The sequence below is a fragment of the Carassius auratus genome, chromosome 43 (assembly GCF_003368295.1).
Source record: "Carassius auratus strain Wakin chromosome 43, ASM336829v1, whole genome shotgun sequence".
NCBI lineage: Eukaryota > Metazoa > Chordata > Actinopteri > Cypriniformes > Cyprinidae > Carassius > Carassius auratus.
The window spans coordinates 2009639-2037108 of record NC_039285.1 but is presented as its reverse complement, the minus strand read 5'-3'; the positions used below and the strand labels follow the sequence as shown (position 1 = coordinate 2037108).

At 35.7% G+C, this 27470-nt stretch overlaps 2 protein-coding genes across 4 annotated transcripts in view; one reads left to right on the top strand and one right to left on the bottom strand.

Annotated features, from left to right (window-relative positions):
- LOC113061413 (uncharacterized protein KIAA0355-like) overlaps positions 1 to 23315 on the top strand; it is a 47755-nt gene extending 24440 nt beyond the window's left edge. Inside the window, exons 2-14 of the mRNA XM_026230497.1 lie at positions 3192 to 4391; positions 8820 to 9032; positions 10426 to 10566; positions 11141 to 11236; positions 11476 to 11637; positions 12280 to 12438; positions 14126 to 14223; positions 14652 to 14777; positions 15866 to 16851; positions 18003 to 18168; positions 19226 to 19363; positions 19465 to 19543; positions 21092 to 23315. Coding sequence (XP_026086282.1) covers positions 3888 to 4391; positions 8820 to 9032; positions 10426 to 10566; positions 11141 to 11236; positions 11476 to 11637; positions 12280 to 12438; positions 14126 to 14223; positions 14652 to 14777; positions 15866 to 16851; positions 18003 to 18168; positions 19226 to 19363; positions 19465 to 19543; positions 21092 to 21421 — 3198 coding nt within the window. The 5' untranslated portion in view covers positions 3192 to 3887 and the 3' untranslated portion in view covers positions 21422 to 23315. The remainder of the gene's footprint in view (positions 1 to 3191; positions 4392 to 8819; positions 9033 to 10425; positions 10567 to 11140; positions 11237 to 11475; positions 11638 to 12279; positions 12439 to 14125; positions 14224 to 14651; positions 14778 to 15865; positions 16852 to 18002; positions 18169 to 19225; positions 19364 to 19464; positions 19544 to 21091) is intronic.
- A 1819-nt stretch (positions 23316 to 25134) lies between these two features.
- On the bottom strand, positions 25135 to 27075 carry ss18l2 (ss18, like 2). 3 transcript variants are annotated; one of them, XM_026230495.1, is made up of 4 exons: positions 26976 to 27075; positions 25641 to 25721; positions 25421 to 25566; positions 25135 to 25270 (listed from the first exon to the last, which is right to left on the bottom strand). In XM_026230495.1, the coding sequence occupies exons 1-3, from the start codon at positions 27038 to 27040 to the stop codon at positions 25461 to 25463; spliced, it is 252 nt and encodes an 83-aa protein (XP_026086280.1). In that variant the 5' UTR covers positions 27041 to 27075; the 3' UTR covers positions 25135 to 25270; positions 25421 to 25460. The 3 variants fall into 3 exon arrangements, with proteins under 3 accessions (XP_026086280.1, XP_026086281.1, XP_026086279.1); XM_026230496.1 differs by having other exon boundaries at positions 25654 to 25721; positions 26775 to 27030; XM_026230494.1 differs by having other exon boundaries at positions 25645 to 25721; positions 26775 to 27024.
- Between the last annotated feature and the right edge of the window lie 395 nt (positions 27076 to 27470).

The following is a 27470-nucleotide window of genomic DNA, read 5'->3' as shown; positions in this document are numbered from 1 at the left end:
GACTTCCTTCTCATCTTCGAACAGAGTGTCTGAAGGGTGCCAAGTGTGCCACCCTGTTTCCACGGTTGTGTTATTGAGCAGTGAAAACACACTCTAATCCGCAGGGTTTACTGACAGGAACTGCTCTCGCCCATTCCCCGTCATATGCTCAAAGACTGGGCTTTTACAGGAGACAGACGACTGCTCTTCACGTTCTGAAGGACTCTGTCTCTGTCCTCTACAGCTGAGTGTTTGTCTGTGTTTGGCGCCGTTGTGCACGTGAGCATGTGTTTTCCTAGATAACTGTTTGTTGTTTGTCAAAGGAAGTGAGATTTTGAGGTCACTGGAACACGGCAGATAAACAGAAGGGACTTCTGGAATCATTCTATTCAAGTTCAGATAGCATTAAATCAGCAGCACAAGAACACTGGAAAGAGAAACACTGCGGACGTGTAAACTCCAGCAAAGGCCTCCTGAAATATATATTATTATTATTATTATTATTATTATTATTAGTATTATTATAACAGTGTATTAAAACACTTATTTTGATTATAATTATTATTACTTATTTCATTTTATATTTATAAATATTTAAATAAAACAAAATTTGTATTTAATAATAATGATAATAATAGTGTATTAAAACACTTATTATAATTATTATTGTTTTATTATTATTACTTAAACATATAAAATATAAATATAATAATAATGACGATACAGTGCATTAAAACACTTATTATAATTATTATTGCTTATTTTATATATATATATATATATATATATATATATATATATATATATATATATATATATATATATATATATATATATATTAGGTCTTAAAACATTTAATATAATTATTGTTTTATTATTATTAATACTTGTACATATAAAATATAATAATAGTAATAATAATAATAATAATAATAATAATGACGATACAGTGCATTAAAACACTTATTATAATTACTTTATTATAATTATTATTTCTTATTTTATATATGTAAAATGTATAAAATATTATTTGTTTAATAATAATAATAATAATAGTAGTGTTTTAAAACCCTTTATAATTATGTATTTGTTATATCTATATATGAATAAAATTAGGGATGCACGATAATATCGGCACAACATCGGTATCGGCCGATAAAAGCTTAAAATGACCATTATCGGTATCGGCCGATATGAATATTTCTGCCGATGAGCCAAACCGATATTCTCCAAGTGAAATAATTGACCTGTTTTTCAGATGTGAATGTCTGTCTACATTTGTAAAATAATAAATTTATGGTAGAATCAGTACAGAAGAGATACATGGATTTCTCTTCAGTAAAATTAAAGTTTAAATATATCAGTATATATTTGTAAATATATCAGTATATATTTGTATATATATCGATATCGGTATCGGCATCGGCCAAAATTATTTAGAAAATATCGGCATATCGAATATCGGCCAAAATCCAATATCGTGCATCCCTAAATAAAATAAAATATAATTGTATTTATTTTTAACAACAACAAAAATAAGAATATATTTTTTCGTCCACATTTTTATGCACTATACAAGTTCTATTGTTTAGCCCCTTATTTGACAAAAATCCAATGTTTTGTTGTAAATTATGTTTTCAGTTGATTTAAAAAGCTTGATTAAATTGTTAGTTTTTTTTAAATTAATTTAATTGGATGCCATTTTGATGATAAATTTAATTACAAACAAATCATAACTCAGAAGTATGAAAAAACACAAAATATTTTGTGGAAGAATAAAACTCAAAATTCCATGCATCTCTGCATTTAAAAATAATTATTTGCAGTTTAATTGTAGACAAATTATGTTAAGATTTATTCTAGAGGTCTAACAAACATGTGGAATGATTTCCTTCCCCATTAATAGTATGAAATGAATACTGTGGTAAATATTGATATTGAATGATTTTATTGTTATAATATCTCAATACTCTAGTTTTGGAGATGTAAAAAATGGTGCATTTTTAAAATCTTCTTGTCCTAGTGTTGTCTGAACAGCTAGTCAGTCCTAATTAAAGTCTTGTGGCACGTTTAACACAGAATATGTTTTAGTATTCAATAAAATACTACTGTCTTCTGAAGCGTGAAAGCTGTTAAAATAAGCTAAATAGTGTGGCATTATATTTTTCAGCTTATGCAAATGCAGCGGCACATTTTGCATAATGACAGAGCGAAACAACACATCTCTCATGGTTTTCCCCGTCCCTGTCCTGTTCTTCAGACACTGGGATGCTGTGCTTCTTCAGTGTTGTCCTGCAGTGTTCTGTCAGGTTTGAATAAAGAGTGTCAGACACTGTTTTCGTGACGTAAGGCCCATTGTTATTTGTTGTTTCAGTGTGTTCTGTAGGGCACTAAAGCAGTTTACTAACTCATGCATCACATACAGCTCATAGTTAGCATTAAATACTACATTTAATCGCATAAAAATGCTCCATTTGACATTAAAACTTGTGCAAATTATGTGGAAACGTAGCTTTGTTATTTGGTTTTATTTTTATATTCTGTTTTGTGCTCTTTTTTTTTTATGTCTCCATTTAGCTCATTTCTTTTTTTTTTTTTACAGTTTTAATTATTGTAGAACCTTTAGTTAAATTTATTATTTTATTTCAGATACTAGTTACCGAAGTCTGTTTTTAATAGTTTTATTTCCATTTGACATAAACGTTTCCTCGAGTCATGTGTCTTATTATAGTAACATTTATAGTGTTTATTAATAATTTGAATGAGCTTTTATTTCTGTATTTTTAGTATTTTTAATTTATAATTTTTTATTTGTTTTTGTAATTTAAAAATGTCTCTGTATATCTTTATTTTTCAGTTTTAGTTATTTTACTGCATCAACATACACTTATTTTAATCTAATATTAGTATTAAATTTTTCTGCTTTATTTAATACCAAAATCTATTTTTAATATATTTTTGTTTACACTCGTTCTGTGCTGTTTCTTTATGCATGATTTTAATTCGCTGAGCTTGCATTTATATTACTGTGAAAATGTTAAATTATTTTGCACACAAATTCAACAATGGTGTAAATGTAATGCACTAATCAGAACACCGAATTCTGAATTTCTAATTCTGAATCAAATCTCCAGGAGACGCTTGGAAACAAATGTCAAATCACATCCTCCCTGTGATATCTCTCTGACACTCTCTCTTTGTCTCTTTCGCAGGAAATGACTGCGAGGCCTTATAGATAGTTTGTGCTTTTGTTGCTGTGGCCCACGTTTGCAGAGACACCCCTATCTGGAAGCACATTTGTTTCCGTTGCGAGTATTAACTACCTCAGACACTGGAAACTGATCAAGGACTCGCTCGACCCCTGACCGTCTGTACGGCGCTCACAAACCTTCTGACCGACTGGATCCGTCAGGCGTCCCAAGGACACATCACCCATAGCTCGCGCAAATCCTGCCACTGTTTTTCCTCTCCTGAAAATCCTGTCTTTTGCTGAGAGATTTTTACTATTTTTCTATTTTTATTAGAGGCGTACGGAAAGAGCTCGGAGAGAAGGGTTTTTTGGCTTCCGTTTGAAGGATTGATTATGCACTTTGGATTGAAGCTAGATCGAGAGGCACCCGTGAACCAATTCTAAGGGAAAATAACTTTGACTGGGATATTTATTAGTATTTTTTTTGCAAACGTTTTGATGTGAGCTGCGTTTGGAGTCGCAGCTGGGCTGCAAGATTTCCTCGAACCTTTCTTCGCAACACTCTCTCCATCTTTTTAGAGTGGGATACTGTCATGAATGCCCCTCTGATGGGATCTTTAAGCTGTCTATTTACTTGATTCAAGGAGACCCAGATTAAGCATCCAGAACTCATTCGAAGGTCGAGAAAACCGATACTCCCTGGGTGCATTGGATACTTATGTATTGTTGCAGTGCACAAGAAAGTAAAATGGACTACAAGCTGCGCTTTTTGCTTGGCGGGTCCAAGCACAAAGTGCAGCAACACCAGCACTTCCAGTTGCCCGAGCTCAGCCGGACCCTCAGCGCCCCGTTGGGCTCTTCTTGCTCCACCCCTTCTCCTATGGCGGCCATAGGCTCCTCCCCTTCTGGCTGCCATGCCCCGCCCCCCAGCACCACCACGGCTATCGCGGACATCCAGCAGGGCATCTCCAAATACCTGGATGCGCTGAATGCATTCTGCCGTGCGAGCGCGTTCCTGACCGAGCTCTTTGGCAGTGTTTTCCGTGACTCGCGTTACTCCAAAGCAGCTATGCAACTGAAGGACGTGCAGGAACATGTCATGGAAATGACCAGCCGGCTCACCACAGCAATAAAGCCCGAGATCGGCAAAATGCTGATGGAGCTCAGCGCAGGTGCGGCTAACTTCAAAGACCAGAACGACTTCAGCCGGCAGGACGTGGAGGTGAGTCGAATGTATTCTTGCATGTTGATGTTTAGAAGTACTAGTGTTAAGAGGCTAATGTCTTGTTTACAGGCTACTAGGTGTATTAAAGTCTTAAGTTTTTTTTAGGAGCCAATCATATTGTAGCATGTGGATTCATAAAGCTCTCACCATTTTTATTCGTAATCTAGATGCATCAGACAGTCATAGGGTTGCTTGATTAAATCGTGGTATGGCAAATCGGAAAAGCCAAACATAAATAAATGATAATAAGATAAATACATGTGCTGCATCATTCTGTTTTCAGTGTCTCTCTTTACATCAAATGCTGCTCCACACAAACTCTTCTTTGCATATGCTTTGAGTTTGGGTAACTTTATAATATGCATTTACAAAAAGGTATTTAAAAAAACATCTTAACAGTCACTTATAAACTGGCTTTCATCAACAAACGAGAAGCTTTAAGATCTACCTGTAGCTTTATTGGATATTTTATATTATGTGATATTTCATTGGAAAATCACATAGTATTTATGTAAAATAATATAATAATTTGTGTAAGTATTGTGCATTTTTGTAATAAAAATGACAATGCTTATTAATTTTTTTACAATTATTACAATATTAATATTTCTTAATGTTGTTATAGTATAGGTTTGTTGAACTTAATTTGGTTTTAAATATTTTTATTATTATTATTATTATAATTTTATTATACGTGTATTATTTCTATTATTATTATTCATAGTCATATCGGTGTATATAATAAAAAAAAATAATTGGGCCAAATTGTGCAGCCTTACAAAGCACAGCAAAACTGCCGATTTCATAAAATCACATTTTACATCACCACCATAGTTTTTATCAAAAAACTCAATAATATTTTGATGTTTTCCCCATGCAAATTGATCGTGCACCTATTTAAGACTCTAGAATAGCCATAAATGATGCTTGCAAACTTAGCAACCGATCACATCAGATCCTGTGAATTTTAGGAAGCTTTTGCCCTTTTAAACGTAATTCACATTTTAAAAGAATAGCAATTAAGTGTTTCGCTCAAAGCACAATCGAGCTGTTGCTGTTCCTCCAGACACTGATGATGTTTCAGAGGCCTCCAGGTCTTTTAGAGAGGAATTCCTCTCTTCTGAGATATTTTCGGAAACCAGATGCTCTCTCTCTATCCATCGTTCTCCAAGTGAACATATTTTCTAGCTCGTGTGGTCAGTTTGCGTGTCTCTACTCGAGGGACACATATAAGCTGCAACGATGCCTTTATGAGCGAGGCCTACTGGCAACTGCTCTGGAAAGTTTCGGCTTGTCTTGCGAACAAGGCTTGTGGCTCGTACAGAACACAACCGGTGTTTCCGAGCATTTCAGCTGCCAGATATGCATGAAAATGTCTGTTTATATAAACACTTCTGGCCTACTGAACTCGTGAACAGAACCAGAGCAAGTATTTCTTGAATGCATGCATATTAGCGCTCTCTGTAAACACAGCACAGACTTTACTGTGTCTATTTAGCGTCTTGTGTTTGCTAATGAGCGTTTGTGTTTGCGAGTGGCCCTTCCTGCCTGGAGGGAATCTGATTCTTCTGTTTACATTGGGCTGGCAGGGCGACAGCAGGGTATTCCCATCCCAGGGGTGTTAGCTGACACCACCATTGTCTCAATGAAGGGCCGCTACAGAAATACACCCATCAGCAAATCGGCTGCACCCCTCAATAGAAATACAGACCCTAGATCGGATTTCCAAACCATGTGATGTGATTTGTTTGCATGGTGACTGAGTTGAATGAGCCGATCCTGGGAGGTTTTATATGGATGCATCTATTTTTAAACTACAGTTCAAGCCTCGTCTAAATCTGGACTGGACAATTAGTTTAGATGGTTTAGTTCTTATTTAGTTTAGTTTGTTCACCCAGATTTATTCTGCATGTTTTTTTTAAGAAATGCATTGAATTTACTTTACCGTTAAGGATGCGATGTGAATCAAATTACCAAAAAAAATAAATAAATTATTTTCCGTCTTACATACATTTTACAATACAATACAATAAATACATTATTTTTAGACGCTTTAGTTTCTCTTTTTTTTCACACCGTTCTTTTCTTATTTCAATATTGTCATCACAATACTACTACTACTAATTAATCATTATTATTAATGATGATGAAAACAATACAAAATATTATCATATTAGTATTGTATTATTATTACCATTACTAATATTTAGTCATTATAATAAATAATAATATTAATAATGATGATACTACTAATAGTAAAATGTTTTGTCACTTTAGTTGATATTTTACATTTGAACTGTTCTTTCTCTATTTTAATATTGTTTTAATAATAATAATTAGAAATATTATATTTTATATTAATATGTATATTAATTTTAATGCAGTTTTAAATTACATTATACAGCAATATAGCACTATTCAGAATTTCCTTGCTTTTTACAGCATTTTGTTTTAAAAGCCTCAATCCTTTATGTAATTGCATTTCATTTTATTTATGCATTTTTTTTATAGTTATGGACCCTTAGAAGTTTCACTTGTCCAAATCTTTCCTGTTCCATCGCCAACAAGTAGACAAGCCCAGAAACCTTTAAATGAACCTTTAATAATGGAGTTAGTGGATTAATGCCTGTATTAGCAGTGTGTTCAGATCTGTCTTCAGCGAGCGTTTAATGCAGGTTCTTATATACGCTGTCGGCTCTCAGGTGTTTCTGTGTGAGGGGTGAAAGACTGAAACATGTCTGGATCTGACCTGATCTGTGTTTTTGATGAGGTTAAGATTGCTTTAATGAAAACGTGACATAAGGAAAGCTTAGAAACATGAAACATAAAGTACCAACTAAAATCAGTCAACCAGCTTAGGCTGGTTTTAGCGTTTTTATTTAATATTATTATTTTTTTAATTCAACAGGGAAATGCAAAAACATTTCATGTGTCCCTTAACCAACCTCCACTGACTATACACTGACTTCATTTAACCAACTAATACAAAACTCATGGTTTTTATTCGTGTTTTGTCATCTGTATTCACATTATATTTTCTAAATGACAATTTTTTCGCAGATGGGAAAAAAAACACAGATAAATTTGCTTAAAGATCGTTAATAGTCTACACACTGAAAACTAACATCGCCACACCATTTTCAACACAAAAACTGGTAAATACTTTAGAAACTCTGAATATATAAATTCCAACAATTCCAATTGATGTACATTTTTCCCCTTCGTATTGTCACCAGTAAGAAAAGCGCATTTATTCTAGATAACAGAATATAGGCTATCTATTATTGAAACTCACATTTGGTAAGCACATTTGGTAACACAAACAGTAGAAATGGCTTGTGAAATAACACACATTGTCTATATGACTCTTTCATGAAAGCAGAATATCATATGTTTTCATATCATCATCAGCGCTTGTTCTGCCATCAGGTTGCCAGATTGCACAAATTAAAACAAAAGTGTATCTATAAAGGCAAAAAGCTCTGTTTTGGGGCTTAAAGCTCTTAAAGCAACCAGAAGCATGAACGCTAGTGAAGACTTGTTAGCAATGCAAGATAACGCAAAAGCAAATGCAAAAAAAAAAAAAAAGATAATGTTTCGGTACAAATAACGAGCCGGCCAATATTGTAACGATTATTTTCTAATTAATCGTTAAAGGTGGATATCGTTATCGAGATTAAAATACGATTAGTTGTGGAGCCCTAACATAAAGGTTAATTCTTTTTCCGTGCAGTCTTTTATTTTTTTTATTTAAAAACATCATCTTGTGTGGGCTTTTTTGATCAAAGTAACATGCATTGATGAATCTCACTATAAGACCAGCAAAGAAAAATAATAATAAGAAATAAACAATGATATTATTTATTATTATTATTATTAATATGAACTTTAGGGAACATCACACTTTTTTTTTTCTTCCAAGTTTTAGTGTAATCAGTAAACCCCGATGTGCAGCTTTTGGTTTTATATATATATATATATATATATATATATATATATATATATATATATATATATATATATATATATATATATATATATATATATATATACATACATTTGATTTGATTACATATTTTTAAAATTTATTATTGTTTTACGGCTTCATTTAATAAATTAGAATAAAATCTTAAAGCTAGAGGAAAAAAAATAAAATTGTAAAATTCTTATTTTTTTATGACTTAAATTTGTTAGACTTGCTTTTTTTTCTTAAAATGTAAAGAGGCCATTAAAACAGAGACAGTTATTTACCAAAGTTAAGCAAAGCAATACAAACCGATACATAGTGATTATTATACACAAGTGCTATTACTGTAGACATAAAAGCAAATCTAGATAAATAAAGCCCATTTTTAGGGTGTGATTAAAAAAGTCAGTTTTGCTGATGTTTTGTGGTTCAAGGTTTGATGAGACTCTCTTCCTCAGGTGCTGGGCCGCTGCTTCCTGACGGTGATGCAGGTGCATTTCCAGTTCCTGTCTCAGGCGTTGCAGAAGGTCCAGCCGGTGGCACAGTCCTGTCTGGCCGAGGCGCTAGCGCAGGCTCAGGAGAGGCACGGAAATGCCCAGACGCAGAGCACGAGCCCCGGGCCGCTGTCGGAGCTGGAGGAGGCCGTCCGCTCGTGGAAGGGAGCGTCAGAGGTACAGACACCAAATCAATGCACAACCAACCATTATTTGTGCAATTCACCTATTTATTGTCTTAGTAAAAAAAAAAAAATCATTTCAGATAATAAACATGGACACATTTGAGTTAACCAGCCCTGACCATTTTAAAATGTATGAGTTATTTACATCACATTTTATTACACGTATACACTACTGGTCAAAAGTTTGGGATCAGAAGGATTTTTAATGTTTAGTTTTAAACATTAAATAAACAAGCCTTTATTTAAAATAGAAATCTTTTCTAACATGATACATTACTTTTTAAAATTTGGGGCCAGTACATTTTTATTCTTTCCAATTTTTTTGTTTTTATTCATCAAAGAATCCTGAAAAAAAATATCCAAGTTTCCACAAAAAATATTTGATAAATCAGTTATATTAGAATGATTTCTGAAGATCATGTGACACTTTATACTGGAGTTATGATGATGGAAATTCAGCTTTGCATTGCAGAGATAAATTATATTTTAAAGGATATTAAAATAAAAAACATTCATTTATAAAGTAATAACATTTAGCTTTTTTGATCAAATAAATACAGCATGAAGAGCAGAAGAGACTTCTTTAAAAGAACATTACAAGTCTTACTGATCCCATACATGGGTCAAAGACGAAAAAGTGTTTAAGCATAAAAAAGAAGTTTAATACTACTTTAAACTTTTGAAGTTTCCCCCCCAAAAAAATGCTAAAAGTTTTCTTTTTTATTTAATTGCAATTTTGTTTTTGTTTTTCTGAGCAAAAAATAAATATCATACATTCTCCCCTGATTTACAGAAGACACCCAGTAAAATGTCATTCAGTTAACAATCTTATCAGGCATATTTACAACAAAAATCTATTTATGACATATTAAAAGACTAATTACTTTCACCGAGTTGTAATTTTACATTTTTAACATGTGCCACTATCCCAGGTTTTGCCCATTTGTCAGTAAGAATGTTGTACTAATTTAAAACACAATAAAATTTAGTATGTTCCATTATTCTTTTAGAGATTTTAATATGTACAAGTCAGGATAAGCACGTTGTTTGAATTTTTGCATAAATATTGTGTTACACTGAAAGACAATGTAACATTATTTCAACCAAATTTTGACATTTTATTCTCCAAAAACCTATTTGAAACCTTAAAAGTAGACATTTTACTTACATTTAATGTGTTTCTATGGACACAATCACTTTTGTACATTTATTTTGATGCGGACATCTTGACCCACATATGTTTTTGTAGTAATAATAATTGAATATATTATGTACCTAAACTACTTAAAAATAAAGTGCATAAATAAGATTAGCAGCAGCAGTGTGACAGGAGACGCAGTGCTCTGTATGTGAAGTGTGTGTGTGTGTGTGTGTGTGTGCTTCAGGTGACGGCGTGTCTCCGAGAGCGAGGGAGAGACAGCTGTCTGTCTGGGATTCAGGTGCAGCAGCTCTTCTGCTCCCAGAACACCTCCATCCCTGAACACCAGCTCAAAGAGCTCAACGCCAAGATCGACAACGCTCTGCAGGTGAGCGCTCAGGAACAACACTTTCTACCACAACATCCCAGTTACGTTGTAAAGTCATAAAGCGTTCATGTGGATCTCCTTCAAACACGGCAAGAGCCTTGATTTCGTTTCAGTCTAATCTTGCCATGTCCAGTCTCTTATCCTTTTCTTTTCTGACTGATGCATTGGAGTCAACAAGCCCTGAAAGTGTCATCATCAATTAAAAATAATATTTTCAGGGCTTGTTGACTCCAATGCATCAGTCAGAACTGAAAAGGATATATATAAGTGGGGGGAAAAAAAGTGTTATTACCTAATATTTAATGTGTATGACATGCTATATTTAAAAAAATATTTTAAACACTGTTTATATCAGCTGATATTATTTGAGTACATGTGATATTTTTGTTTTAAAGAATTTGTTGATCACCTGCAGGACTTTATAAGTAAAACATTACATATATACTATATACACTAATGTAATAAAATAAAAAAAGTGTATCAAAATTCTGTTTTATAACGAAGCTTATTTTGAGCCAGTAAAATGACCCTACTGATATTAACAAGGCTGTGTGTGTGTGTGTGTGTGTTGCAGGCGTATAAAGCAGCGTTAGACTCTTTGGGTCACAGTGAATACGCGCTGAAGGCCGGATTTCACCTTAATCCCAAATCCGTGGAAGCAGCTTTGCAGGTATGTTTGTCGTGTGTGGAATTAGAGTTTAATGCAGAAGAAAGATGCTTTCTGGAGGTTCATGTGTTCAGGAGTCGCACAGAAACAGACGTTTGACTGTCCACATCAAGTGTGTGATCCACTTTGCATCATATTCTGGATAAGAACTATTTGTTTAGACAGGAAGTGACTGTTTGAATGACTTGAAAAGCAACCAAAACATGGTTCTTGTGTGGTTTCATGGTTCGTGTTTTTTGCAGGGCTGCTGCAGTGACGCCGAGGCGCAGCAGGCCGGACGCTTTCACACCACGTCTCAGCCCATCCAGCGTGAATTACCCACAATCCCCGTCCAGATCGGCTCTCATCTCCTCCGAGGAGTTTCCTTCAACGAAAGCGCATCAGATAACCTCAAGCTTAAAATGGTACTAGGAACACACACTTCTGAACGATGACTAGAGATGGGATGAGATCCCAGCTGGAAATGTTTTCATTGAAAGCAAGCACAAAAATAAATAAGAGAGGATAATACTAGGTAAAACATGTAGTTTCTAGCTCATATTTCACATCCAAAACAAGAGAATTAGTCTCTTACAAGACCATCTAGCAGTTTTTCATTATTTCCATGACAAGTAAGCATGTTTTCCCTTTAAATGCAATGCCCACTACTTAGTAAGATTTTGAGAAATTTATACAAATATTTTGCATGGATGCATTAAATTGATCAGAAGTCACAGTGAAGACATTTATAATGTAAAAAAAAAATCTGTAAATTAAATGCTGTGCTTTCTATTAATCAAAGAATGATAATAATCAGAAATGTTTCTTAATCTTGAAATTAATTAAGCATTGCATAACAAGAATAAATTATATTTTACTATATACTCAAATACGAAACAGTTGTTTTAAATTGGAATAATATTTCACTTTTTTACTGTATTTTTGATCAGATAAATGCACTTTAAAAACATTTTATTGATCTCATGGTAGTATTGCACAGTAAAACATTCATGCACATTACAGTAAAGAGAATCATCTAATTTGATCTGATGAAATCTCTTTCCCAGCATGCCGTGCTGCAGCTGATCAAGGATGCGGTGGATCAGAACGGTGTGGCCGTGCGGGACGATTCGCCGGTCACAGAGGTACTGAACCAGGTGTGTCCCTCCAGCTGGAGAGGAGCCTGTAAGACGGCCGTTCAGCTGCTGTTCGGACAGGCTGGACTGGTGAGTTTCACACGCTTAAAGTCTGATACACATTAGAGCTCGTTTCAGACAGGAATGGGACGTGTAAAACCATCAACCGCTTTTTTTGTGCTGCATTTACATTTATACATTTATCCAAAGTGAAATACATTGCTTTAATGCCTTCAAACTAGTTTGCATGTGACCCTGGAGCACAAAAGTAGTCTTAGGAATAGCCAAAAATACATTGTATGGGTCAAAATTATAGATTTTTCTTTTAGGCCAAAATTTAGTAGGATATTAAGAAAAAATCTCGTTCCATGAAGATATAAAGTAAATTTTTGATTAGTAATATGCATGGCTAAGAATTCATTTGGACAACTTTTAAAGGTGATTTTTTTTTTTTTTTTTTTTTTTATACTTTTTTTTTTATATAATTTTTTTTTTTTTTTGCACCCTCAGATTCCAGATTTTCTAATTGTTGTATCTCGGACAGATATTGTCCGATCATTTTGAAACATTGACTCTAAAGACTGATTTCGTGGTCCAGGGTCACATCCGATCTTTTTATCAGTGATGTTTAAAAGTGGGTGCCTAAAAAATAGTTATAATAGTATTTAATAGTAAATAGTAGAATGAACTTATGTAGCATCATATAATATTTGCTTGCTTCTAAATGTGTCTCAAAGAAAACTCTGAACTGTCCTTGACAGATTTGATTTCACAAACCTCACAGATGATCGCAGATTCAGTAGCTAGTCTTGGGACCTTATGTTTTCATGATTTCAGTATTTTTATTAAATCTGAGTCCATTTCAGGAATAGCAGATCTTCTTTTCTATTAAACTTTCTATCAACCAATATTAACTGATTTGTCCAATCCAGAACAGTGCTATTTTAGAATCATTGATTTTTATTTTAAATTTAAAGTTGTATTTTGGTTGTGTTTTTGTCCCTTGTATTTATTTATTTTTTAACTACTTTTTATTGTGTTTTTACTATGTACTTTCATATAAATTAATAATTTGATATAATGCACTCTTGTGTACCTACATGTTTTTACATGCACTTATTTTGAAGAATACATTTCTGTAATTACATCTGTAATTAATTTCTATAGTAGGAGATAAAGTGGTAAAAGACACTTTCAGTACATATGGTTAAACTGCATAAAAATAAACTTAACTGCTAAAATAAGCTAAAAAACATTTATTTAAATTCAAGTAACAATGTATATATAATTATTATAATTTATTTAGTAACCCTGATATTCCAGAATCATTTTATGAACTCACTGTCAGCAATGTTTACACAAAAGAAAGAAAAAAAAAATCTGAACGCTGAGGTTTTGGAAAAAGCCTCCGGCTACAGGAAAATAATTTGTGAATAATAATCATAAAGTGGTTTCCATGAAGCTGCTTCTGTCCTTGTGTGGTTCGAGTGACTGTGACCTTTGGACGTGTGTGTGTTTTCACCGTCACTTGAGTCACATTGAGGATACACCTGTGCTATTAATGACAAAAGCCCATTTCCTGTTTGATAGGAAACGCCCTCTCAGTTTCAAACGCTTCTGCATGGCGTGGTTTTGTGTTTTCAGATGGAATTGGCTCTCTGACAGTGATGAAAATCTGTTACTGCATTAGTTTGTCTGAGAAATGATTGATCTGCATGACCGTGTGTACAGTGCAGTTATTAAACCTGATGATGTGTGTGTGTGTGTGTGTGAGCAGGTTGTGGTTGACACGGCTCAGATCGAGAATAAGGAAGCTTACGCCCCTCAGATCTCTCTCGAAGGATCTAAAGTTGTGATCCAGGTTCCTTCTACATGGTGAGTCCCCGTATACAGCAGTATTTATGGTAATTATAGTAGTTAACTCAATCTCGTTAGATCCTCATCCTCTCTGGCCACAGGTTACTAGAGTTCAAGATTTGCCATTTATTCAAAGTAGAGATGACTAATGATGTGTGTGAATAAAATAAACCATTATACTCTTAATGAAAATATTAACCCCAGTGAATCTGAGTCAGTTTCAGGAAAACGTTTCTATTAAATATTAAACTGAAAGAAGTTGTATAAATGCTAGATTGTTGTGAGAAAAAAAAAAAAACATTATTGCATATAATTTTTTTTTTGTATTTAATCAGTTTTATCTATTTTCTCTGCTCATATGTTTATCATCACAACAGCCGTTCTTGGTGAAATCAAATCAGACAGTAAAATAAAATGGATAACTAGCTGTACTTTTTGTCTTGCAGGTGTCTGAAGGAGGATCCAGCGACGATGTCTCTGCTGCAGCGCAGTCTGGACCCCGAGAAGACCCTGGGCTTGGTGGACGTGCTTTACACGGCTGTGTTTGACCTCCAGCGCTGGAAGGAGCGCAAGTCAGTGTTAAAACTTCATTCCTCAGTACACTCAGTGAAAGGAGACCAGAACTAGACACTTTCTGTTAAATCTAGACTGTTAGTCATAGACTGGGTTATTGTAGATAGCTAAAAGTAAATACGTAAATATTTTACTTGCAATAAAATAAACCTCAACTGAAATAAAACAAGGTTATATATATATATATATATATATATATATATATATATATATATATATAATATATATATATATATATATATATATATATATATATATATATATATATATATATATATATATATATATATATATATATATAGTTTAGCAAGATGCAAAGTCAACCTTTCACATTTGCCTTTAATTTAACTTGATATTCTCTAATAAGTCAAATGAAAAGTGAAAAAACAAAAAAAAAAAAAAACTAAATAGACATAAAAATAGACACAACAAATAATACAAAAAAGTAAATATTTTCTGAAAGACATTTCTTATATACAGGTATATACTTGTAATTTATTATTATTATTAATCTTTTTCCCCCCACAAAATCCTTGTAAAATTAAATCTAGAAAACACAATTTGTATTAATTTAATACAGTCACACACACACACACAAGTATATATGTAAACAAATATAAATTATAAAAATTAAACAAAACAATTAAAACTTTACGTAAAATTTAAATGTAAAATACAAAATAAAAAATTATTTAGGGGTGTCCCTGACTAAGGATTTTCATAGTCGAATCAGAATTTTCAAATCTTGCTGATATTCGACTGATAGTCGCATCATATGTTTGGGGGCGGGGCAAAATACATTGAGTCAAGTCAGACATTCGACAGACATAATTACTGATGTTAACACACACAGGGAAAATGTGTAACAAATGCCTCGCAGATACAAACGGCGTAAATACTGTTTTTATGTTTTGATTAAAAGATAGTTAACACTAAACATCAGTGAAACCCTAACGATTCACAATTTTTACAACAGTGCTCTCATTATAAAGTGAGCCTATATGACGGTAGTTATATTAATGTTCTGCAGTTCTGTTTTGAGCTGCGCGCCTCTCTGTAATTGCTGGCTGGTGTTTCTGTGTTTCAGAGAACAGACTTTGCCCACCATTCAGATCCAGCTACAGCGAGACACGACTGATTACGGCGGCCCTGTCGATCTCCCTCCGGGGAACAGCACCAAATCCTCCGGCGGCCTCCCCAAAACCATCTCCAAACTCACCTCACGCTTCACCAAGAAAGCCTCGTCTAATTCCAGCGCAGGCGGCAGCTACTCCATCCCCAGCACCCCGTCTCGGAGCAGCGGCAGCTCAGACGACCGATCCAGCCGCCCGCACAGCCTCCTGCAGATGAGCAGCATGCCCTGCACACCTGACCCCAGCCACGCGCAGATCGCCAACGGAGCGTCCGCAGACGAGCAGGGCATGAACCTGCCCACCGACCAGGAGATGCAAGACGTCATCGACTTCCTGTCGGGGTTCAACATGGGGAAATCCCAGCAGGCGTCTCCGCTGGTGAAGAGGAGGAACTCGGTGGCGTCTTCGAATGCGGCCGACTTGAAGCCGCCCAGCGGAGCGGCTCCGCCCCCCTCACAGTCTCAAGTGTCTCAAATGTTGGCACAAACCTTGCAGCAACAATCGCAGCAACAGCAGCTTCCTTCACCGCCTAAACAGCAGCAAACGCAGCCGCAGTCGCAGCCGACCTCGCAGACTCTGCCCTTCTACCAGCATCTCTTGCAGCCGATCGGTCAGCCTCAGCAAACATCACCCGTTTCCCCACAGCTCTCTTCCCAGCAGCCTCCGCAGCCAAGAGTCCCCAGCAAGTGGCCCCAGGGTCCTTTAGGAGGCCTGTCGCCCATCGGGCCCTTGACGCAGTGGCCCACCCCGGGCCTGCCTGACCTCAGCTCTGACCTCTACAGTCTGGGGCTGGTCGGTACGTACATGGACAGCATGATGTCTGAGATGCTCGGCCACAAGCCCCCGCAGGGACCCCGGAACAACACCTGGCCCAACCGAGACCAGAGTGACCAGAGTCTGTTCGGGGTGTTGGGAGACTCCATGCCCTTTGACCCTGCAGGTAAGCAGAGAGCGGTCAGCTCAGAAGGGTTCATCGTAGGTTTTGTAGTGGTAGAGGATCAGAGCAAAACTCTGACGCATGAAAGAGAATGAAAGTTTGGATTATTTTACATTAAGCCATTACAGTGTGTGTGTGTGTGTGTGTGTGTGTGTGTGTGTTTGTCTGTGTGTATATATATATATGTATATATATTAGTTATTTATGATAAAAGCTTAATAGAATTATTCATAATATATAAAAACTAATAGAAATGACAAAAGTACAAGTTACTAAAAAGGAAAATGATAAATATAAAATTATATATATTTTTCCAGAAACAGATAAAGACTTGTTCAAATGTGTGACAGTCCCAGGTAAAAATACACTTTCTTATGTATATTTACATTATAAGAATGTGTGTGTGTATGTGATTGTGTCTTTAGCTGGAACTGTCACACTTTTTTTAATGTATATTTTTATTATCTTTTTTTTTCTTTTTGTCTTAGTTTTTTTATATATATATTTTTATACTTTATTTTAATTTGATTTTTTTTTTCAGTTTTAGTCATTTTTGTACATCATTTATTTCTGTTAGTTCCCAAGGCAGCATTTATAACTTTTGTTTCATCTAATATTTATATTTGATTTCAGGTTTATTCCAACTCTAAATTTTTATTAGTTTTAGTTAACAGTAAGAACTCAAGATTCTGGACAACTCTCAAATTTTTTTTTAATGTTTACATCGACCATATCATCATTCAATAGTATTTTTATTGTTTTTTGTTTTATTTTTTTGTTTTTAAGCTTATATTGCCCACTGGCCCTTGTTTCACTGAGGATCTAAAAGAATGTATCAAATTGATAGTGTAATTTTTATGTAATGCATTTAGTTCGATTCCCACACATGCATGCAATATAAGGGGTTGGCACATCACAGCACAATTGTATTAATTATTCAAAAGTGTTTTCTCATTAATACATAGTTGAATGTGCCAATATCTGTATACTGTATGTGTATGTATGTAATGGTTATTGTGGTGCAGCAGGTCAGTTTAGTGTGTGTGTTTAATTGGACTCTATTATGTGTTTCTGCTGTGCTGGACAGTTTAAACAAAGAGCATCTCTCTCTCTCTCTCTCTCTCTCTCTCTCTCTCTCTCTCTCTCTTTGTCAGTGGGCTCGGATCCAGAGTTTGCACGTTATGTTGCCGGGGTCAATCAGGCCATGCAGCAGAAACGGCAGGCGCAGCATGTTCGCCGGCCCAGCAACACCCGAATTAACTGGCCACACCCAGACGAGCAGCACAGGGGCTGGACACACCCAGAGTACTACAGCGAGGGGTGAGACGCTCCGACCAATCACAGCACAGCATCTCATCAATGTTTCTTATCAATGTTAATTATTTCAGTTTCCATTTTCTTACATGGTAAAGTCCAGTAGATCTGCACTTGAAGTCAAACGTGCAACTTGGAAACTCCTACAGCTCTGATTTCTGATGCATTTTATTTTTAAGTACAAAATGCAGTCTGATATTTTCTGCACTACATGCTAAAATCCATTTATCGGGATCTTTTCTGTTGCACAACAAACACTAGCATTGACCAGCATCATTCATCTCCTGCAATTTGGATGCTAGGAAATGTGTTCATTGACAATCAAACACCTGCAAGTCAAATGTTAGTGTTGCAATTTTGCTTATGGAAAAGTCTAACTCTCCTCGTACTCTGCTGCTTTTGCAGTCACGCACTTCCGTTTTGGAATAGTTATGCTTTTGAACACCAAGGATGCCCTCAAAAAATCTGTATTAATTTGAAATAGTATACAAATTTAAGATCCAAGTTTAATTCAATTAAAATTCAGATTTGCTGCTCAATAAACATTTCTGATTATCAATGCTGAAAAAATGCTGATTTGTATTTTTGTGCCAAGACATTTATTATGCTACAAAAGATTACTGTTACATATAAATGCTGTTTTGAACGGTTTATCAAACAATCCTGTAAAATAAAATGCATCAGTTTCCACAGAAATATTGTGCAGCACAACTGTTTTCAACATTGATAATAATCAGAAATGTTTCTTGAGCAGTAAATCATTATATTTTCATGATTTCTGAAGATCATGTGACACTGAAGACTAGAGGAATGATGCTGAAAATTCAGCTCTGATCACTGGAATAAATTACACTTTAACAGATATTCATGTAAAACATGGCTGTTTTAAATTGTAATAATATTTCGAAGTTTTTTACCGTATTTTTGATTTAATAAATGCTGCCTTTGTGAACAGGACAGACATATAAAAAAAAAAAACAATAATTCCAAACTTTTGAACCATAGTGTAAATATTGCATTTAATAGTTCTATGTGTTGATATCGATGTTTGTTTTCGGAGCAGGGAGGCGGTCAACAGCGGCTGGTCAGCCAATCAGGGGGATTCGGCCAGCTCGAGTGACGAGGCGTCCTCAGCCAATGGGGACAGTCTCTTCTCCATGTTCTCCGGGCCTGACCTGGTGGCGGCTGTTAAACAAAGACGGTAAGAGTTTCATTTGTTCATCAGACACTTCTATCCAAAACATTTTGTCAAGACGGTGTGTTTGAGATGAGTGTGTTCCTCATGTTGAGTGTGTTTTTTAGGAAACACAGCTGTGGCGAACAGGAAGTGTGCACTCTGCCCTCTCCTCCTCTCCACCACACCAGTGACGACAGTAACCAGGTACTAATGACTCAATAAACACACACACACACACACGTGTATATATATCATCATCACTATAAGAGGTGGAGTTTCAGTGGATGTTTTCCTGTAATAAACTGTAACAAAAATGCTGTCAAATTAACTTGAGACAACAGTCTAGCATCTTTTAGAAAACAATTTGCATTGAGTTCTGCGTTAGAGTTCAGATCTTGAAGAACTTAAAGAGTTTGAGCCAATAACAAAATTGTGAAAGAGTTGGTCCAGTTATTCAACTCTTGCTGCATGAGTTGATTGTCTGTCTGCAAAAATAAAAGAAACAACCTTGTGGTCATTGTTGGTGCACCATGCATTTCAAATTGGTAATAATGTACTTTATTTGTAACTTAGCCCATTAAATACAATTTCTGATTATTAACTAAACAATTTTCTGATGTCGCATTAAATTCAATGTTAGATGCCAGGAAATTACATTAAATAGAGAGGACTCTGATCTTAAATTGTCCAATCATTTGATTCCTGTTATGACAGTTATTTCAAATATTGTTAAATGTAAAAACCCCAATAAATATAATTGAACTTATTGACTTTTTTTACTAGCCACTCTTTTAAAAAGTATTTTAAAAGAACTTAAATAACATCAGACCAACATGAATACACAATTATATTTATCAGAAACTAAAAACTTTGAAACTTAAGTGAAAACTTTTTAAATAGGTTAAAATGTTTTCATCATCTTGAGCATCAGCACTTGTCATCTTTGTGCTATTATGTGTTTCTTGCACATTGGTATTGTTTTGCTTTGTATGAAGTTTCAAATTGTAGAGCATGGTGCTGACAGTGCAGGGTCACGGGTTTGACTCCCAGTGTGCTAGGTCATAGGTTTGATTCCCAAATGTTCGATTCCTAGGGCACAAGGTGATGGGTTTGAATCCCAGTGTGCTAGGTCATAGGTTTGATTCCCAAATGTTCGATTCCTAGGACACAAGGTCATGGGTTTGATTCCCAGATCATGGGTTCGATTCCCAGGACGAAAGGTCATTTCACTTAAAGGTCATTTCAATGCATACTCACTTTTCACTGCTGATTATATATTCTCTAAATAGTGTATGTGACTAATAAAAACATCTTGAAAGGTCATGGGTTTGATTCCCAGTGTGCTAGGTAATAGGTTTGATTCCCGTATGTTAGATTTCTAGTATACAAGGTCATGGGTTTGATTCCCATATGTTCGATCCCCAGAACGAAAGTTCATGGGTTTGGTTTACAGATCATGGGTCCAGTTCCCAGGATGAAAGGTTGTGGGTTTGATTCCCAGGATGTAAGATCATGAGTTCAATTCCCAATATGCAAGGTCAAGGATTTGATTCCTAGCACATGGAATTCGATTTCCAGGATCTAAGGTAATGGGTATGATTCCCAATATACAAGGTCAAGGGATTGATTATCAGGATGCAAGGTCATGGCTTTGATTCCCAGGACTTTCATTGCATTCAAGAATGTACCGCTTTGGATAAAATGCAAATATGTTTTGTAATTTAAATATGTTTTGTGTTCTTTGTGTTACAGGACAGCAAAACTAAAACCTGGCCTCCTAAGGCCCCCTGGCAGCACTCCTCACACACCAACACCATGCCCAATCCCAGCTCTTCCCTCTATCAGATGACCATCCCCTCTAGCCAATGGGGTGACTCCATGCAAATGCTGCAGTCTCCTGTGTGGTCAACAGCCAATGACTGCCCTCCATCCTCCGGGATGTCCCCTGGCTTCCCGTTCACACAACAACAACAGCAGCAACAGCAGCAGCAGCAGGTTTCTCAGCACAAGATCCTGAGCAAAGGCTTTAAAACCTTCCCACTCAAACCCGAGCATCGACCCTCGTACCTGCACCAGTACTGAGCTGGACCTGTGCTGGGAGAGGTCACCAACCATTTTCATGTATTTTGAGTAATGCTCAGGATGTCAACCCAGTTCAGCTTTTAAATGCTTTGGGTGGGACACCACTGAGAAACTTTATAAAGAGTTTTCGGTTATGTTGGGGAAGCGGGAGAATGTTAATTATCCAAACACGGTGTCGTAGAAACCTTGATCTTCTGGTGTGCCGTGAACCTAAACTAGACTCCGACCTTGTAAACTAGAAGTGTTTTTATAGGGAAATTTGCATTTAACATAGTGGTCAATAACATTTTTGTACACTGATGCGTGTCAAACATCACCGAACAGAACGTTACTGCCTTCCACGCTGTCCAAACAATGCATGGTTCATGTTAACAGCAGCTAGTCGGACCATTTCACTGGCGGCCGCATCGGCACGACTGAAGCCTTCAGTCTCGCAGCGACGTTCGGCTCCGAGTTTACACGACTTTTTCAAGATGCATGGCCACCGTGCTCACTCACAGCGCACTATCGCAGCCACATTATGAAGATTCGGACGTCCCGGTCTGCTAACCGGACGTCCTACATAACGATACTGTGTTTAAATAGCTGTAACTGCCAAATGTCACGTGGGATGACTCGGACTGCAGCTCTCAGCTACTGTTCCATAGCTTGTAAATGACTAAAAAAATAAAATAAAAATAACTATAATTTACTTTTTATGAAGAGGCTTTGAGCAGGCTCGGCAGAAAAATAATAATCATAGCAGAGGTGTAATTTGAAAGAAATACACTACTTTTTCAACATCTGAGAGAGAAAAAAATATATAAAAAAATACAAGTAAAAAAGGATGTTAGTTGTAACTTTGTGCCATGTTGTTTTGAATAGCACTTGCAGATATTTTCTCTAACCAAAGTATTGTTTAGAGGGGGAAATGGTGCTTGAAATACAAAAGAAATGCCGTTTGGGAGCCGTAGTAGTGGTTCTATATAGAAAAAAGAGAAAAATACTTTTTATTAAAAGCACAAACCCTTCTGTACGGTCAAACGTGTTCATTTTCCCATTGGCATTCTTCAGAACGACACTAACACTTCCCATAAAAATAACATGTATTCCTTTCAAATACGATATATTTCTTGTACAAATATTATTATATTAACAGTATTAATCTTATTTTTGTATTTTCTTACACATTATACCATTCTTCTATAAGTTAGCGTAATATAGGCGTATTATTAAGTAAAACCTTATTTTCCCAAGATGTGAAGCACATTTCTTTTCTTTCCTAGAGTTTAACTGTACCTTCTTTCTACAGAGGTTACCAAATACACCATTATAAACACTAATAAATGGTTATGGTTGGATAGGGGTGTGGTTTTTTTGGTCATTTTGAGCCCAGATTCCTGTTGGTTTCTGTGGTTTCGGGCTGCATCTGAAAAGCCCAGAATGTTAATTTTGTGACGTTTGCCGATGCCAATGTTGCCTGTATTTATGATATGACCATGTTTTCTGAAAATTAACATACTTACCATGTTTACAGAGAATCGTTTGCTGTATATAAATATATCTTTTTATAGTTCTGTGCTTTGCACAATCAAAATGTAGGTTCGTTGCTTCGTCTGTGTTTTTCTCCCAAACGGTTTAGGCATTTTTTTTTTTTTTTTTTTTATTAAACATCTTCGATGACCTCGGACTGTAATGCTCAACATTTCTCAGCTGTGTCAACATGGTTTACTAGTGGCTTCAAAAAAACGTTTAAAGAGTTAAAAAAATTAAAAAGAAAGAAATGACATTGCCCTGACGGAAGACATGAGGGGCGACTGCTTGGCTTATGTTGCTTATTGTTCACTAGAGCTGGCAACTGATTATTTCCAAGTGTACCAGCAATGCAAAAAATAAATATATAACATAACATCTGCTTTCATGTCGTCTTTGATTCCTTTTGCATACCTTTTTAGTATTCACATTTTCTCCACATTCTCATGACTGTAATGTGTTTGGGTTAACAAAACAGTGTAAATACAATATAAAGACATACAGATACTTCTCGAAAAAATAGAATGTTGTGAAAGCGTTGATTTATTTCAATAATTTAACTCAAATTGTGAAACTTGTATTAAATTCAGTGCACACAGACTGAAGTAGTTTAACTCTGTGGTTCTTTTAGTTGTGATGATTTTGGCTCACATTTAACAAAAACCCACCAATTCATTATCTCAACAAATTAGAATATGGTGAGACGCCAATCATCTAAACAACTCAAAACATCTGCAAAGGTTTCCTGAGCCTTTAAGATGGTCTCTCAGTTTGGTTCACTGGGGTACACAATCATGGGGAAGACTGCTGATCTAACAGTTGTCCAGAAGACAATCATTTACACCCTTCACAAGGAGTGTAAGCCACAAACATTCATTGCCAAAGCAAGCTGGCTGTTCACAGAGTGCTGTATCCAAGCATGTTAACAGAAGGTTGAGTGGAAGGAAAATGTGGAAGAGAACCGCAGCCTTATGGGGATTGTCAAGCAAAATCGATTCAAGAATTTGAGTGAACTTCACAAAGAATGGACTAAGGTTGGGGTCAAGGCATCAAGAGCCACCACACACAGACGTGTCAAGAAATTTGGAATTTTGTATTCCTCTTGTTGAGACATCTTACCTGAGCTAAGGAGAATAAGAAATGGACTGTTGCCCAGTGGCCCAAAGTCCTCCTTTTCAGATGAGAGCAAGTTTTGTATTTCATTTGGAAACCAAAGTCATAGAGTATGGAGGAAGGGTGGAGAAGCTCATAGCCCAAGTTGCTTGAAGTCCAGTGCTCAGTTTCCACAGTCTGTGATGATTTGGGGTGCAATGTCATCTGCTAGTGTTGATCCATTGTGTTTTTTTTGGAAACCAAAGTCACTGCAGCCATTTACCAAGAAATCTTGGAGCACTTAATGCTTCCTTCTGTTGACCAGCTTTTTTTTTCAGCAGGATTTGGCACTTGCCCACATTGCTAATAGCACCAAAAGTTGGTTAAATGACCATGGTGTTGGTGTGCTTGACTGGCCAGTAAACTCACCAGACCTGAACCCCAGAGAGAATCTATGGGCTACTGTCAAGAGGAAAATGAGAAACAACGGATCAAACAATACAGATGAGCTGAAGGCCACTGTCAAAGAAACCTGGGCTTCCAGACCACCTCAGCAGTGCCACAGACTGAGCACCTCCATGTCACACCAAATTAAGCCAGTAATTCAAGCAAAAGGAGCCCCCAACAAGTATTGAGTACATGTACAGTAAATTAACAATTTCTCGAAGGCCAACAACTCACTAAATGTTTTATTTTTTTATTGGTTTTATTTAGTATTCTAATTTGTTGAGATCATGAATTGGTGTTTTTTTTTGTTAAATGTGAGCCAAAATCATCACAATTAAAGGAACCATAGACTTCAGTCTGTGTGCATTGAATTTATTTAATAAACAAGTTTCACATTTTGAGTTGAATTACTGAAATAAACTTTTCATGACATTCTAATTTGAGAAGCACCTGTATATGTCTGGTATAAAAAAAAAAAAAAATTATATCCTGAATGCACTTTAAGTCGCTTTGGATAAAAGCGTCTGCTAAATGCATAAATATGTAGAGGCAGATGGAATTGGATTAGAATTTACTGCAGAATGGATTTTAAACATGGTAAAATGTTAAAAGGAGCTGAAAATACGCTTTATGAATGACTGAAAGCATCATCAAATTCAGACTAAATGTTAAAGTACAAGTGTTTATTGTAATGCATGTATTATACAAAGCATTGAAGTAAAAACATGAAATTATTTGCAGAAAAACAATGTTCCCCAACGGACATCCGGAGTGTCTTTTCTCTCAGCCGATGAGATTCTATGGTTAAACAAAACACAATTTTAATTGCAATAACTACAGTTGTAATCAAAGGGAATTTTTTTTTTCCAATTATGTTTGGTGCAACACTTGACACAGAAATGACTTCATTCTATATTAACTCATATGAATGTACACCTGTACACTCACATTTATTGAAACATATGTGATACTCCTTCTATCAGCAAATCTAATTGGCGGTGTCGTCTGAGGTCTGCGTCTCCGGCAGGATCTCTGTGCTGGCGTCAGCTATGGTTCCCAAATACACAATGTTGCGGTGCAGAATCTGCTGGTATCTGTGGAGACGATTGAGCACAAGCTTTTATTAATGCACTAAAGCATCTGAAGAGAACAGATGGATGAAACTCACGCACTGCACACACTCTGTAGCGCGGCCTTTCTGCAGATACTCGGTGATGCATCGCACCAGCTGATCGTTCTCATCCAGCAGCTGGAAAACACAACACCAGTTAGTTAGTATGCTAGTCACTTTTACTTCAACACTTCAAATGTTGATTCTAATTTTGTAGGTCAAGATTGTATTTTTATTTTTTTGCACCAGAGATATACTTGAGTTCTTCATGATTATTTCAAAGCCTCTTCCACTGGCTGTTTCTACAACTGTGGCTTTAACATTTTTATATCTCATAAGTGACTTAAGGCTATTTGTCTTTAATTTGCTGAATAAGTATGGATATGTTAATGAGTGTGTGGTAGGTCACAATAATGACATTATTAACACTCACTTAAAAGATATACATTATGGAACAATAACTAAAAGTTATTATCAAACGTAATTTATTTTCGTTTAAAATTTACGATAACAAAATTCTCAACACTAATTAGATTTGAAGTCTTTATTGTTGGAATTGGCCACACTGTGAAACCTCTTAAACTCTATAAATCAAGACTAAGTTTATGATTTTATCTTCCATTCCCTTGTTTAGATTTTATATTTTCCTTTTATGTTTAACACATTTTCTTTTTGCAATAATTTAACTTGTATATTTGCACGTTTTTTATAGAACAACTTATTGAAAAGAATAAAGATTATATACTTAATGTTGAGTTTGTGATTTGACTCTTTAAACAATGATTATATTCTAAGTATACACAATTTATTTTTAAATCGATCATTTCAATCGTTCGCGTATTTACAAACAGGCGCGACTCTGGAACTTTCGCGTTCACACTGCAGCAGACAGAAGTGGCGCGAATTAATTTTTCAAATCTCAACGTACACCGGTTTAATCCCTATATCTGCGAATCGAAGGGAGCGGTTCTAGTTGAAGACGTTGAAAACTTTCAGAAGACGTCTCTGTAAGTTACTGAAAACACGCCACACACCGCGCTGAGTGACGGAACTAGTCGTCCGTTGCGCTTCCGTCAGTCCCGGAAACGTGAAGCTGAGAGATTGGTTATAGAATGCTGATATTTTTCTCTCGTAAATAACCGAACTGTGCGCGCGCCCGTGACCGTATTAAGGAGTGAAACGTCCACTCACTCTTTGAATTGTCTCCTGGTTAATTTGCTCTTTTCCGCGCTGCCGTTTGGGAACAAAAACAACAGACATTTTACAGACTCCGAGTTCTCAGCACCGACGCTCCTATCTTGTGTAGCGTTAGATGAGAGAAACGGCTTCAGAGATCCGAACCAAGAAGAACAAATCGATGAATTCCAGCATTTTATTGGGTGGTAAACAAACCGTCTCCGTCGAGTCAGATCGACGCGTTTCTTCTGCTGAACGAAGGCTTTACTGACGCGCTTCATTACTGACGCCTGCAGGCCACTTCAGCACTGACGCCTTTTCCAGTCAATATGGCGATATGAAATCCAAAACATAATAGGAGTTATGTATTACACAGAACTGTGTTTCTCAATCAGCAACCACAGCTTAGAACCTATCAGAAATATTACAGATGTTTAAAAGAACAGAATTAAAATGTTAAGATCTAGACATGTATATTTCTTAACCTAACCCCTCAGTATCTGCTTTTGAAACAGGACATTTAATTTATATATTTAAATTGCTATTATAAAATAATTTAAGAGAACTATAATTATAAAATTTTATGTTGATTTACATTATTTTATGTAATTTAAATATAAAAAAATTCAAATTCATTTATATTGAAATAATCTAACAAAATTAATTAAATTTGTGGCTGAAAATGCAAACAAGAAATTATTAAAATAATTA

Excerpts from the sequence above, each read along its gene's own strand:
- ss18l2 (XM_026230495.1), bottom strand. The coding sequence starts at position 27,040 with ATGAAGCGCGTCAGTAAAGCCTTCGTTCAGCAGAAGAAACGCGTCGAT. Across the intron at positions 25,722-26,975 it reads GATCTGACTCGACGGAGACG|CTGCTGGATGAGAACGATCA; the intron begins GTTTGTTTACCA and ends TGTGTTTTCCAG. Across the intron at positions 25,567-25,640 it reads CTACAGAGTGTGTGCAGTGC|ATACCAGCAGATTCTGCACC; the intron begins GTGAGTTTCATC and ends TCGTCTCCACAG.